This window comes from Hylobates moloch, unplaced genomic scaffold, assembly GCF_009828535.3.
Source record: "Hylobates moloch isolate HMO894 unplaced genomic scaffold, HMol_V3 SCAFFOLD_9, whole genome shotgun sequence".
In the NCBI taxonomy this organism is placed as follows: Eukaryota; Metazoa; Chordata; class Mammalia; order Primates; family Hylobatidae; genus Hylobates; species Hylobates moloch.
Genome location: NW_026652284.1, coordinates 71,273,803 through 71,290,120, shown reverse-complemented (window position 1 = coordinate 71,290,120; position 16,318 = coordinate 71,273,803). Strand labels below are relative to the sequence as shown.

Genomic DNA, 16,318 nt, shown 5'->3' with positions numbered 1-16,318 from the left:
GGGTATACTTTTCCTTAACATTAAACAGAGAAAATCAACTATTCATATGGGAACAAGAATAAAGTGGATCTCTAATGCTGCTAATCAAAAGAGGGAAAACAACAATGGGGATGAGGTAGCCAACTGGAATTTCTCATGGCTATTTGAGCAAAGTGGATAGTTTCAAGGAAATCACTAGATTGTGGAGATATTCAGGGATGTTCTTGAGCACAGCTTAATGGACATTTCCCTGTGTATCACTTTTAAACTTTTAGGCTATTTTCTACCATCTTGCAAAAGAGTTTCAAAAGTTTTGATAGGAGTTTTGATACAAGGCAAACCACAATTTCACTTTCCTAAAGAGTTTCTTGCCCACAATTGTATTGCACTTTCTAGACCATTTAAGGACATTTTTGATCATGGACATGTTTAAGTTTGAAATGGACATTCTCCAAGTGTTCAATCAATTTCACAGAAATATTTCTATTAATGCAAAACTAAATGGTCTCCCTAGGAATGCTTGTCTGTATGTGCACATATTTGTGTTACTGCTCATATATGGAAATCATTCTATTGAAGGCAGATGAGTTCATTTGGAAATGAGAATTATCCAAAAATAAAATGGCTTTCTTCACTTGACTTTGTATTAAGCACAAAAAATATTTATGTACTAACAAAAGATACTGGTAGTATTTGAATTAGACAAGTAACAGACAGAGAGTGACAGTAAACCAGGGTATGTACCATGCTAGATATCAGGCATGTGTCTGGAACCAAGGACACCATAGCAAGACATGCTTAGACTGGTGTGGATCAAAATAATTCATCATTGGCTATAAAAAGAGAAATTCTTTTAAATTAAAAATATCCAAGAAAAGAAGAGACATCAGGATAAGTAGTAAGCAACAAGTTAAGTGAAGTGTCTAAGAAAAAGGGAATTCAGTAATGAGAGGTCCTATTTCCACAGGAATCTGGTCTGGCAAACAAACCGAATGAGCCACAAGGGAGAGGGAAAGGGTAAGACAGAAATAAACAGAAAACCAAAGGCAAGGAGCCAGGGAAAGGAGACCCCCCTCAGGGAGATAGTTTATTGGTTCTGCTTTGTTGCCCAAGGAAGGTAAGCCTAAAGAATGTAAAGGAATCTGCAGAGGAAAATAACCTGGAAGAGGGGCAAAGACAACATGGGGAATAGGAAGCAGAGTGCACTGCTGAAACCAGCCACCCTTGTACATACACCCTTGGGTACAGATCAGTTGGTTACAGTAACAGTTACAAGTTAGAACCATTCAGGTGATCTCATGGCTTTGAAAGCCTTCAGAGACAACCCTAAATTTAGGGTGGATTGAGGGGCAGGTATCTCAGACCAAACCTTAAAATGACGAGAAAATAACATTCAATATCTGTCATGTGCCAAACACTAATAAGAATTTATATGCATTATCTCATTTAATTATTCATTCATTCTATCATTACTGACCACCAACTGTTATGTGAGACACTTTCCTAACAATGTGATGATACAAGTGTTATTAATATCCCCAACTTAAAGAGGAAAAAAGTGAGACATAGAGTATGGAGTTACCTGTCCAAGATCACACAATGGGTACATTGTTAAGCTAGGCAAATTTAATTTTTGTTTGAGAAAAATGGATTCAAATCTTCTCCTCACTATTCAAATGATTTGTATTTCTGGGAAAGTTGCTTCCATTTTTTTTTCCTTCTGTGTTTCTCATACTGTAAAAGGGAAACTGCTTTCAGTATTCTCAAATTTTATTTATGATAACCCTAAGGAATTCTTGAAGGAAAAAAGGGGCATTGATGAAATGGAATAGGTGCTATAACTATGATTTCCCGTAAATAGTCCAAGTATACTTTTTCTCATGACAACATTGCATGAGGCTTTCCCGCTTTATTTTTTTTTTCTTATAAAAACAGTAAGTGCTTACAAACCTTAGGGATATACAAATACTTAAGATTCTTAACTCTGACACAGAATGTGTTTATGGAAGCTACAGATTCACATGAATGTTAATATCATGAATTTGAAACTGCAAGAAAGCAGTGACTGTAGAAAATGTAGCATTGGGTATAATTTACATATTTTTAAGCACATTTCTTAAGTGTCTACTCTTAGTAAAGCACTTTCTCATAAGTTGTCACATTTATCTTTATCCTTGTAAATGTTTTAGCTACACTTGAGTTTCACTCCCAAACTATAACCACCCAATGCAAAGGGTGAACTTTAAAAAGACAAAACTCAGAAACGAAAGTAACATGGTAAAGATTTGGCCTTCCTCAAATTTCTCCAAAATAAAATTTAGTGTTAAATTCACATGCTAAAAAATCTCTCCAATTTTAGATTGGCTGATGAATAAATGTTTAAGAAGTTTTGTCAGTGGCATATATGCACCAAGTACATCCACAGTGTGGCTAAAAAGAAGTAAGGCCAACCGAATTAAACAACATATAAAACTCAGCCTCCAACTATATAGGCATTCCTTGTGTTCACATACCAAAATCCTAGTTTCTATGTGAAATATTTTTCAGAGTATACAAGAATTCTATTGTCCAAAGAATGTTCCTTGAATATCATTTTAGTCAAGGACACAGTGAAATTCTCAGAACCCAAACTCCCAGTGAGCTCAAAGAAATGCCTTATTTGTATAGCATGACAGAGACTGCCAACCTGAGACAAAGAATGGATTCCTCAGAGGCAGGAGGAGTCCTGAGAGTGTAGCCAAAAGTCTTGAGCGCAAGTTCAAGCTCTGTCACTGTTCCATCATTCAGGCCAATAGTTTTCCAAGTGTAGTTCCCAGACTTACAGCATCAGCATTATCCAAGAACATGACAGAAATGCAAACCCATGGGATCCCCAACCTACTGACTCAGAAATCCTAGAAGGAGGGCCCAGCCTTCTGGGTTTTAAGAAGGCATCCAGGGGATTCTGATGCACATTCAAGTTTGAGGGTCGCTGCTGCAGACAAACTACTCTGGATCCTCAATATCCTCAGCTCCAAACAGGAATAATGATACCAAATCTGTCTTCTTCAAGGAATTATTCAATAACAAATAGATTTGATAACTTGCAAATTTTTAGATAATGGCAAAGTATTCATCCAGAAAGATAACTTTGAACTCCATTTGTGAATTTGAAAAGTAGTCATAATAGTACAGGTTGTTAGATAGATTGCTAATGGAGGATTCTAACTAAGAGTTTATTGAAATGTGAAGTTTTCTATTTGGTCTGCAATGTTTTATATATGATATTTTGTTATAAACTTCACATCAAACACAAAACTCATGATGCTCCCTGGTGATGATCATTAAAACTTTTTCTTGCTCTTGTCAGGTCATCTTTTTCTTCAAATGATTGCAGTTTGAAAAATAACTGGGCTCCTGAGGGAAAGAGGAGCCAGAGAAAGAAGACCTGTGACTAAAAGATTAAAATAAAAACTGTTTCAAAGGAACTATAAAATTTCAATAATTTACTTTTTTATCTGTTGAAAAGACTGAATCACAACTACTTCATAGACTGAGTTTTCTGACCTAAAGAAAGATACTAGTAATCCTCTCTTCCCAGAAATCCCACGTTGATAGCCTATCCAAAACCCTTCAGCAGCAAATAATAATGTTTTTTCTTTCCCCATCATCAAAAGTTATGAAGGCAACAGGTCACTTTCCCCTTAGTATTTTGAACTCAACAATGAAATTACCACCTACCTGAGTTGCATCTTTGTTCATGCTAATTCATGCCAGTTTCTTTGATTTTTCTAATTTTAAATTTCTGTCCGTCATTAAAAATCACAGATTTATCTTGTTCTTATGATATCTCCAGGTTCCACTTCAATGTTTAGAGATTTCTTCAAACACAAATTCCAAGGTTTCTATACAGCAACATCCATATTTCTTCACTTGCTTCCCCAGATTAGAAGAGAGCTTGGCTGCAGAGAAGGTACTCTGTAATTGTTTATGGAATTGGAATGTCGTATAAACCTCATCAAGGAGGTTTATATCAATTGCCCTTGCAGATGCTAAATAGAGTAATAAACTCAATGTTCTATCAAAGTATAATGGGTTAAATAGTGTCCTCCAAGATTCATACCCACCCTGAACCTCAGAATGTGACTTTATTTGGAAACAGAGTCTTTGCAGATGTAACTAGTTAAAATGAGGTCATACTGGATTAGAGTGGGCCACAATCCAAGGATTGGTATCTTTCTAAGAAGAGAAAACAAACACATGTCCTTTAAGCCCCAGTTTGTGATATTTTGCTATAGCAGCCTCAGGAAACTAATAAAACAAGCATCACTGTTTCCTGCACTAACTGAACAACCAACAGTGTTGCCATAGATTGTCCAGTGTCCACTAAAGGCCATACTTCAGATATGTTACTCTCTGACAGACAGATACAAACAAAAGACATTTTATTTCAGATCATCGTTTTTTTCAAAGGCTTGTTCATTCAAAATCCAATTCTATACTACGCAGCCATAAAAAATGATGAGTTCATGTCCTTTGTAGGGACATGGATGAAACTGGAAAACATCATTCTCAGTAAACTATCACAAGGACAAAAAACCAAACACCGCATGTTCTCACTCCTAGGTGGGAATTGAACAATGAGAACTCATGGACACAGGAAGGGGAACATCACACTCCGGAGACTGTTGTGGGGTGGGGGGAGCGGGGAGGGACAGCATTAGGAGATATACCTAATGCTGAATGACGAGTTAATGGGTGCAGCAAACCAACATGGCACATGGATACATATGTAGCAAACCTGCACATTGTGCACATGTACCCTAAAACCTAAAGTATAATAATAAAATTTAAAAAAAAAGAAATGCAAAAGCCTGAAAAGACAAAAAAATCCAATTCTAATTCCAGCAATAAATAAAAATGTCAGAAAAAGTGGACATATGATAAAGAAAAGGTAGAAGAACACCCAATGATTAAAAATCACATATTGAAGAATATTCATTTAAGGAAAGTGCTTAATATATAATGTTAAGTGAAAATGACAAAGCAAGACACGTATTTCTTTATGCAGTATACATTGAATTTTTTTAATGAGAATATAAAAATGAGATTCTTGAAGAAAACAATAAAGTGTTATCTCTGGAAGGTAAACTTAAAGACACCTTACATTTTACTCTTTCTATACTTATTTACTTATTTTCTACAATGAATGAATTACCAGAAAAATGCTACTTACAAAAGGATAAATGAAGACAACATCTTAAATCTTAATACCCATTCCTTCAAGAAGCAAAGGACACTTGCAAACTAATACAATAAATAATTTGGTATGTCTCAGACAGGAATTAAGTATCAAAAAATTGTATGTGAGAAAACTGAGAATGTTCTAAAATTGTGCAATGATAGGGGATCAAAATAGCCCCCAGAGTTTTGCTTTCTCTCGCTGATCTTTCTGCTATTGATATATTGATAACGCCTTATGGAGAATACTTGGATAGTACTTTTTTTTTTTTTTGAGACGGAGTTTCGCTTTTGTTGCCCAAGCTGGAGTGCAATGGCACGATGATCTTGGCTCACCGCAACCTCTGCCTTCTGGGTTCAAGCGATTCTCTGGCCTCAGCCTCCCAAGTAACTGAGATTACAGGCATGCGCCACTACTCCCGGCCAATTTTGTATTTTTAGTAGAGACAGAGTTTCTCCATGTTGGTCAGGCTGGTTGCCAACTCCTGACCTGAGGTGATCCACCCACCTCGGCCTCTCAAAGTGCTAGGATTACAGGCGTAAGCCACCGTGCCCGGCCAGATGGTCATTTTTTAAAAAGAAAAATCATACTGGGAAATTAAATATAATAAAACCAATCCAGACATAGTATCGTGTGAAAAAAATGTTTTAACAGGCTTTTCTAAAAACACACATGAAGAGGTCCTGGAACGGAAACTTTCTTTTTTTTTTCAGACGGAGTCTCGCTCCGTCGCCCAGGCTGGAGTGCAGTGGTGCAATCTCGGCTCACTGCAAGCTCCGCCTCCCGGGTTCACGCCATTCTCCTGCCTCAGCCTCCCGAGTAGCTGGGACTACAGGCACCCGCCCCGACGCTCTTCTAATTTTTTTTGTATTTTTAGTAGAGATGGGGTTTAACTGTGTTAGCCAGGATGGTCTCGATCTCCTGACCTTGTGATCCACCTGCCTCGGCCTCCCAAAGTGCTGGGATTACAGGCATGAGCCACTGCACCCGGCCGAAACTTTTATTTTTATTCCATACTTTTGTTTTGCTTGACATTTTAAGAAACATGCAGAAGTTGTATAACTTACAAAATTTTTAAGTTTTAATTTAATTTTTTTAAGTTAAAATAAAGGAAAAAAGAGGTAAGGAGAGAAACTAAAGTCTCTCCTGTAGCAGATCTGACTACATGTCATAAAAGAACCCAGATATTTCTTTTTTTTTTTTTTTTTTAAGACAGGGTGTCACTGTGTTGCCCAGGCTGCTTACTGCAACCTCTACTTCCCAGGCTTGAGTCATACTTTCACCTCAAGTAACTGGGACCACAGGGTGTGCCACCACACCCAGCTAATTTTTTTGGTGGTTTGTTTGTTTTGTAGAGATAGAGGTTTCACCATGTTGTCCAGGCTGATCTTGAACTCATGGAATCAAAATCAATCCTCCCGCCACAGCCTCCCAAAATGCTGGGATTGCAGCCGTGAGCTACCATACCTGGCTATTTCTGAAACAATTAATTCACTATGTGGTCATGCCAGATTTTTTCTTAATAACTAAATAACACAGAAACTCTTTTGATCCAACATATATGAACAAATATTTATAACAGTCCCATTTTTTACTGTAAATTTCCATTTAATGTATATTCTTATACAAAAGTCCTGGTGAAAATACAGTTTCAAATGTTCAAATGCCATGTGAATTTCAAAAAAAAAATACTGTTCTGAAAAAAATTGCATTTTCTAAATTGCACACCAAATTTATTTAAATCATAAAATAGCAAAACACTCTTTTTTTTTTTTTTTTTTGAGACAGAGTCTCGCTCTGTCGCCCAGGCCGGACTGCAGTGGCGCTATCTTGGCTCACTGCAAGCTCCGCCTCCCAGGTTCACGCCATTCTCCTGCCTCAGCCTCCCGAGTAGCTGGGACTACAGGCGCCCGCTACCATGCCCGGCTAATTTTTTTTTTTTTTTTGTATTATTAGTAGAGATGGGGTTTCACCGTGTTAGCCAGGATGGTCTCGATCTCCTGACCTCGTGATCCGCCCGCCTCGGCCTCTCGAAGTGCTGGGATTACAGGCGTGAACCACCGCGCCCGGCCTAAAATAGCAAAACACTCTTAAATAAATACCTATTTCAAAAAGTAGTTATAAGGCAGTAAAATAAACTACTCAAAGGCACTTATGCACAATGCAGTTTCAAATCTTTGAGTTAAGAGTACACTTAAAAGTAATGAGTACACAGAGCTTTATTTTGCTTTTCTGTCTGTTTTTATGTATGTTTGAATATTCTCATAGTTAAAAAAGGTTTTTAAAAATGTACTTCACAAGGTTAATGCTTCCTATAATCACCAGTAGAGAGTAGACGATTGCTATAATTATATATTACTTATTAGTATTTCACTATTGGTATATATTTTATACACAACGTATAATAGCTTCCATTCCTGGAAACCAACTGTGCACAAAATGCTTCATAATCACTATTTGACATAACAACCTTATGAGGTTAGTGGTTTTAATATTGTCATTATCTAGATGAAGAAATAGCAACTCTGAGAAATGAAGCAATTTGTTTGAGATTACAAATTTAGAAAATAGGAAATTAATGCTTTAAACCCATGTGTATATGACTCCAAAGTCTACGTTATTCATTTCTACGCTACTCTGTTTCACAAAAAGCATGGCTTAATTGTTTTGAATGTTCTCTACCATTACTTTGAAACTTACTCTCTTTCACTGATAATCATAGTGTGACCTAGAGTCAGTCATTTCTCCTCTAGGTCCACCAGTTGTGCCATATTTTTAATGTGGGAAACTTTGATTTTGAATCAGTTGAACCAAAATAATTTGAAATGGTTGGGCCAAAGCCCAGATGAGTTTGCAGATCATCTTATGTTAGAGTGTTTATAGAAATTCCTGAAATAGGTACTTCACAGATGAAACCAACTCAGACCTGTCAAAATTACTCCAAATTATTGGGACCTAAGTAATTATGTTTTATCAAAATTGTTAAGTACAGAATCACTTCATAGAAGAAACAGTCAATTAACAGACCACTAGGGTGAAAGGTGAATAATAAATGAAATTTAAGAACGTTAGTTAGATTTATTCATTTAACAAATATTTATTGAGTTAAAATTCAAGACACTGCAGGTATAGAGGAAAAAAAGAGTATTCTTTCTCTGGAAGCTTACCATCCAAAAGCGAGAAAGACTTGAAATGAATTACTCCATTATGTTGCTCAAGCATACCATAGAAAAAGTGGCACCAGAAGATACCATAGAAGTAGCAGTGGCTCCAGGGGTACCATAGAAGAAGTGGCACCAGAAGGCATCACAGGACATAGAGAGTTAAATTAAGACACAGAGGGTAAATAAAACCATGTCGCATTTTCAAGGTCAATATTAACAATATCCAATTTTTACTAAACATTCAAATCTGCACATTTTTGGAAACACTGTGGTGATTCCTTAAAAAATTAAACATAGAATTACCATATGATTCAACAATTTCATCTAAGTATATTCCCAGTGGAACTGAAAGCAGACAAAGAACAAATATTTGTAAACCCATGCTCATTGCAGCAATAGCCAAAATGAGAAAACAGCCCAAGGTCCCACAGGTGGGCAGATACCTGTGGATAGACAAAATGTGGTATATACATACAACTGAATATCATTCAGCCTTAAAAAGGAAAGAAACTCTGACACATGGTATAAGATAAATTAATGTTAGTCATATTTTACTAAGTGAAATAAGTCAGTGGTAAAAGGACAAATATCTGGTTCCACTTATCTGGTACCTAGGGTACCTAGAGTAGTCAAATTCAGAGACATATAGTAGATTTGTGGTTGCCATGGAGGGGGTAAAGATCTTATTTCAAAGTATTTATAGGAACTTCTAAAATAGGTGTACAAAGGGAATGGGGAGTTACAGTTGAATGGATACAGAATTTCAGCTGGAGAAGATGAACAGGTTCTAGAGATGGATGATGCTGATGGTTGTGCAACAATGTGAAAGTACGTAGTACCTTGGACTATACAAGTAGAAATGATTAAAATGGTAAATTTTATGTTGTGTATATTTTGCCACAATTTAAAAACTGTATACTTTTTTCTAAAACATAGACTTTACACTCATTTTTTTATATTTGAATTACCTTCAGTATAAAATATTGCTCTAGGAGGTAAAAAAAAAAAAAGACTGAAACCTCAATTTAGAGTGGATAAATCAGGAAAAATAATGGGTCAACAACTATTCATCGAATACCTTCTGGATAGATGGACTTCTCATTATTACCATGAATGTTTAAGCATGTTCAATTGGATATAAAAATGCAATAGGAAAAACTGACATTTCTTTCTCAAAAGTTAGGAGTTGCCAAGACAAACGGTTTCTCCGTATTTGAAATAAAATGAGGTCAAAATTCATTTTCAAATGAGAAAAAAGTGCATTTTTCATTGTTTATGGCCTAAAGATGACTAACAAAAGTGTCACCTTTGGATTAATTACAAGGGATAAAAATTTATGCTCCGGAAAGTAATATTTTCAAAAAGCCAAAGGTGACCAAAAGCAGTGTATAATAACCAAAAAATTAATCATAGCTGATATATTAAAATATTTATGATAGCAATCAGAGTTCACTTAGTTCAAACAAATTCAGCAGGCGCAGAACACAAAGAAAGAAACAGGAGAGAACAGGTTTTGAAATTCTAAAAGCAAATCTTTGAGTCATTTGTATAATTTAAGGTTCCAATTACTACAGGTTTTACTGTCTGCCCATATTTTTCTATTCCCGATAGCATAAACAAAATTATTTTTCAATTATAATGGAAGTTGACTCTACTTACTTTTGATGGAAAATCTGAATATTTCCAGCTATGTCTAGGATTCTTAGTTTTTTAAGATCACAAAGTTCCTGTGTCAGAAAACAGAAGAGAGAAATTTTTTAAATCTAATATTTAAAATCATAAGAAAAATCATAAATTTTTTTAAAGCTCCAACATGATGAAGGTGGCCATCTTTTCTAATCACTGTACTGACCAATTCTTCAGCACATCTTCCCAAGCAGACCCCCATATCCTGGACTGCCAGCTATCTTTGAATTCTTCATTTCCTCTGACCACTCCAGGGCAACATAACATGGCCACTCTGAGTTACACTACATCTAGATTCAAATCTCACCTCTGGCAGGTAGTATAACTATGGGCAAATTTCTTAATTGCTTTGTACTTCAATTTCTTCATTTGTAAAATGAAAATGCTAATAGAAGCCCTTAAGTCATATGGTTGTTGAATGGATTAAGTGAGTTACAAATCTGAAAGTGCTTACTAAAGGCCTACTATGTAGTGAGCACTCAATAGACATTGTCAATTATTAAAATAGAAAGACTTTGAGAAACAGAAAACAGAGTAATCCTGGAATATTGTCTCTATTAAAAATTCCACCAGGATGTATTAAGCATCTATCTTTTGCTTAGCCCTGTGCTAACACAACCCTTTCCTTATAAAAGAAATAAAATCTGTTACTGCCTCTATCTATGTACCCAATGTAACTGTTCATTACCGTAGTAACCACACGGTTGTTATAATGCATCTGGGTTCTGGTATTTCTACTAGCAAGCAAAGGATAAGTAGTATTTCTTTTTAAGTAGAAACATTAAAAAAAAACTTTCTAAAAATTGAAAAATACAGGTATGACTTACTAAACAGTCCCAACCACTTACAGTGGTATTTCTAAAACATCACTCATATATTGATGATCATACCTGTACCTACGGATGATATGCCTCTTTAGTCATGCCAATACTCTTCCTCTTCAATTTTATCACATGTTATCACAGGTTTCATTCTCTGGAAGCAGATGCTGAGATGGAATTTGGGGTGCTAAATGTTTATTAGGGATCACCCCTGTAAAAGGCAGGGTCAGGAAGCAGGACTGAGCAGATGGGGAAGTTGGGGTGGGATTCAGACACAATAGGATCTTATTAAGGTGGGTGGGGAGCTCCAGAGGGCTATTGCCTATCCAAATTTTTCTTTATCAGGAAGAAATGGCCAAGCCTTTATATCTCCGCCTTGTTTGGTCACAAGATGCAGAATGCTTTAGGAAGAGCATGATCTTGAGCAAGAAAAGTGGCAGACCCTGAAAGAGCTAACAGCTAGAGGCTGTCTGCAATCCCCATTCCCTGCAGCTAGGCAGCAAATCCTTGAAGGGAGTCCTCTTCTTAAGTCCTACATAGTCTTCCATTGCCATGATACTCTCCTTTGTATTGTTTTAGCTGTAGAGATTTTCAGACTCCAATGTGTTCCTTCAATATCTCATGTTATAAGGGCTTCCCACCCTACTTGAAAACACTTCATAGTATTACTTCCGTTGCTGTTGACTCTTGCATTTTCATTTGTTTGTTTTTGCTGCCATGACTGCCACTATTATTGCTGTTGATATTTGTTGCTCTCTTTTTCTAATTTTTGCATATGTATACCCCTCACAAGTATTCAATGAAGGTTTAAAAACTCACAAATAGGCAAGGACAAAGTTGTGCTATGAGAATGAGAAGTGTCATAAAGGGCTAAGGAAACAGTGATATGTGGAAAATTTGGTATTAGGAGGTCAGGAAAGGCTTCCTGGAAAAAGTGAAGTTTAAGCTGAGATTCTTTGAGTTATTTGGAACAAATGATGTTCCATTAAGAGCAAACAGTTGTTTGGGATAGAACTATAAGAAGTCTAGTGTGATGGTTAATTTTAGGTGTCAACTTGACTGGATTAAGGAATACCTAGAATGCTGGTAAAGCTTTATTTTGGGTGTGTCTGTGTGAGGTTGTTTCTAGAGGAGATGGGTGAGTCAGTAGAAGGGGTGGGAAAGATATGTGTTCAGTGTTGCTGGGCACCATCCTATCAGTTAGTGACTTGGATGAAAAAAAAAATGTAATTTCCTCTCTCACCTGGAGCTAGGACACTTCTTCTTCTGCCCTTGGACCTCAGAACGCTGGGCTCTCCAGCCTTTAGACTCTTTGACCTCCAACTGAGAATTACACCATTTGCTTCCCTGGTTCTGAGGCTTTCAGAGTTGGACTCAGCCACACTACCAGCACTCCAGGGTCTTCAGCTTGCAGGTAGCCTGCTGTAGGACTTCTCAGTCTCCATAATTATGTGTGCCAATTCCCCTAATAAATCCCGTTAGCTATCCTGTTATCTATCTATCTATCTATCTATCTATCTATGTAAATATGTTACTAGTTCACTAGTTGTGACCTTCCAGAAAGGCACACAGCCAACCCACAATTCAAGTAGTTGAATACCATCAACTATCCTTGCTATCCTCCTGCCCTGTCACTTCCTGCTAGTGCCTCTCATCTGCCATATCCAAGAGGAAACCAGAGGACAAAGGAGTTCACTGCTGCCCACACAGGTCAGTCTCCCAAGCACAAGGCAGGATAGAGAGTGAATATGAAGGAAAAAAGGAGGACAGCCAGTACATATTCCAAAGCCAAAATGAACTTGTATTTTGTTCTGTATACATTGTTACCAGATAAAATACATAATGCTCACTTAAATTGAAATATCAATGCTGGGTACGGTGGCTCACGCCTATAATCCCAGCACTTTGGAAGGCCCAGGCGGGCAGATCACGAGGTCAGGAGTTTGAGACCAGCCTAACCAACATGGTGAAGCCCCGTCTCTACTAAATTACAAAAATTAGCCAGGCGTGGTGGTGTCTGCCTGTAATCCCAGCTACTCAGGAGGCTGAGGCAGGAGAATCACTTGAACCCGGGATGTGGAGGTTGCAGTGAGCCAAGATCGTGCCACTGCACTCCAGCCTAGGCAACAGAGGGAGACTCTGCCTCGAAAAAAAAAAAGAAAGAAAGAAATACCAAACAATAAATAGGTTTTTTAGTCTATTCCATGCAATATTTGCAACATACTTATAGTAAAAAATTTAATCATTACTTACCTGGAATTCAAATTTCAGTGAGCATTCTGTATTTGTATTTACTAAATCTGGCAGCCCTAGCTATGTGGGATAATTCAAATTATAGCCTTCCTCTGTCATAGGGATTTGGGAACTGACTACATTTAATCTGAGAGAAAGCAAGTGGTGGCTTATACTCAGATACCCAAATCTAATCTATAACCACCTCCCATCATGTTGAGTTCTTCTCCAACAGCAAAATACTGTGGTTCCATGTTTTGCTCACCTCTGGCAAAACTCCAACGTTGTTTCTGGCTAGCAAAAGCTTCTGAAGTTTCTTCAAGAATTTAATCTCTTCAGGTATGTATATCAGCTGATTGTAGTTAAGTTGAAGTTCAACAAGATTCTCAAGAAAACAAAGTTCTCTAGGAATGCTGGCTAGTTGGTTATAATTTACACTCACATAAGTAAGACTTTTTAATCTAAAAAAAAAAAAAACACCAAAGTATATGAATGAAACTCACAAGAATAACAGAGTCCACTATATAGGCCCAACTTAGCAGAAGCCATGTGTCAATTTAATTTTTGTAGCTCTTCTGAGCTTACTTCAGTCAAGTGTTTACAACTGTTGTGAATCATAAGTATAAGAAGTTTTTGCTGAAATTTAATTTTTAAAGATATTTTGTAATCAGATGGTTTATGTTAAAAGTATGTTAGGTAATCAAAACCTAGATTTAAGAAAAAGAAAATTCTATTTCCTTTCTTTATACGTATACATTGGCCATACCCAAGAGAAAGCTAGAGGACAAGGGGAACATGGACATACCTATGTATACAGATCAACACAGGTACAGGCATAAGCATACATAGACATAAATATACCTAGTACCAAATAGATACGAGTACTGTTCAATTGCTGTGGAAGTTCAAAGATGAATCAGCCACAAATTCTGCCCTTTTGGATGCCATGGTTTAGGAGATATTAAATAGAGCCATAAACAGAACGGCAAATGCCATTGGCTAAGGAGAAAAAGGTTAAGGAAATTTGAGTCTGTAATTGCAGATATGGTTCCTGAAGCATATTGCAAGTTTTTCTAAAGAACTGACATTTTGAATTTGGCCCTGAATAAAAGAACTTATAAAATAGGGCAATAAGAGGGAATAGTAAGCTAAGAAAAATATTACGAATAAGGAAGCAGAAGGGAATTAACATTACTAAGCACAACTACATGCCTGTGCATTAAATTTAATCATCAACATAACTCTGAGGTTGGAATTACTACTCTTATTTTAAAAGTGAGGAAAATACAGCATTAGAGGCAGTAAATAAATTCCCCAAGTTACCTATCTAGTAGGTAACAATGTCAAAATTCTAACGCAGGTGTGTCTGTTTGCAAAGCTAAGAGTGAAAACATGTAATGATCTCAAGGTTGAAGTGTGTTACGATTGAAGTAATGTAAGAATGAGGGAACTAAATTTTTAGGCAGTTGAAAATGGAAGACTGGAGGTTAGGAAGTCATCAGTGCTAGCAAAGGGAATTATGAGGATTCTACAGATTTCTCCATACATAGTAGAAGCCATATGAATACCTGGGATTGATAGGAAAAACAACAAAAGAAAATGAGCAGAGAGAAGAGAGAGGAAGCCAATGGAAATATTCTTGAGAAATATAAACAGCTGACCATTAAAAATTAAAGGCACCCAGCAAAGTTATGAACACAGAAGTAGAAGAAGAACCAGATTAGCAAGGAATCTCTGAAGGTGTGAGAGAAGAAAATTTCAAAATTAAAGAGATGGTCAAAAGTTTAAATGTTAAAGAGAGATCATCCAAACTAACAAACAAAACAAGCAGAAATAACACCAAGTCACAAACTACAAAGTCAATATTTAAAAAATCTATTGTATCTCCACATTGCAGCCACAAACAATTGGAAAATAAAAGTTTAAGATTTCCATTTATAGTAATGTATAAAAAACCCTTCATGAAATAGTTAAGAGTACATATAACAAAGACATGAGGGACCCCTACACTGAAAACTATAAATTATGAATGAGAGAATGTAAAGGGGCTTTAAATAAAAGTAGAGATATATTCAGGTATAGAAAAGAAAAATATTGCTAAGATATCAACTTTTTAATATTGATCTATAGATTCAGTAATAGATTCAAATACAAATTTTGACAGCTTTTTTTGTATAAGACTTGATTTGGGCTGGGTGCTGTGGCTCATGGCTGTAAACCCATAACTTTGGGAGGCCAAGGTGGAAGGATTGCTTGAGCCCAGGAGTTTAAGACCAGCCTGGGAAACACAGTGAGACCTCCATCTTAAAAAAAAAAAAAAGACAAATCAATTTTAAAATTTATATGGAAATTGAAAGGACCTAGAATAGCCAAACTATGATAAAGAATAAAATCAAGGGAGGGGGGAGGGACAGCATTAGGAGATACACCTAACGCTAAATGACGAGTTAATGGGTGCAGGAAATCAACATGGCACATGGATACATATGTAACAAACCTGCACATTGTGCACATGTACCCTAAAACCCTAAAGTATAATAAAAAAAAAAAGAATAAAATCAAAAGACTCACATTACCTGATTTCAAAACTTACAATGCAGCTACAGCAATCAAGATCGTATGGTATTGGAGAAATGATAGGGCTATGGTCTGAGTATTTGTGTCTCTTCAAAATTCATACGTTAAAATCTAACCTCCAATGTGATGGTATTACAAGATGGGGCCTTTGGGAGATGATTAGGTCATGATGATGGGGTAAACCTCATAAATGTAATTAATGTCCTTACAAAAGGCCCCAGAGAGCTCCTTGCCCCTTCTACCATGTGAGGACACAGTGAGAAAGGTGCCACTCTATGAACCAGGAAGTGGACCCTCACCAGACATCACATCTGCCAGCACCTTGGTCTTCACTTCCCAACTTCCAGGACAATGAGAAATAAATTTGTTTTACTCCTAGAAATTTAAATGAAAATGAAATTAAACAAGTTTACAAAAAAATTTGTACAATAATGTTTATTGTACCTTAATTCATAATAGCCCTAAACTGGAAATAACCCAAATATACATCAATAGGAGAAAAGACAAATAATTTAGGGCATATTCACGCAATGAAATGCTACTCAAATAAACAAAAACTGCCAGGCATGGTGGCTCACACCTGTAATCCCAACACTTTGGGAGGCTGAGGCAGGCAGATCACTTGAGGTCAGGAGTTC

General features: G+C 36.6%; 1 protein-coding gene across 1 annotated transcript in view; it reads right to left on the bottom strand.

The window, feature by feature from the left end:
- Positions 1-16,318, bottom strand: part of LRRC69 (leucine rich repeat containing 69) — a 131,872-nt gene that overhangs the window by 66,440 nt on the left and 49,114 nt on the right. Inside the window, exons 5-7 of the mRNA XM_058444074.1 lie at positions 13,369-13,564; positions 10,031-10,091; positions 1,214-1,221 (exon numbers count right to left, since the gene is read on the bottom strand). Coding sequence (XP_058300057.1) covers positions 1,214-1,221; positions 10,031-10,091; positions 13,369-13,564 — 265 coding nt within the window. The remainder of the gene's footprint in view (positions 1-1,213; positions 1,222-10,030; positions 10,092-13,368; positions 13,565-16,318) is intronic.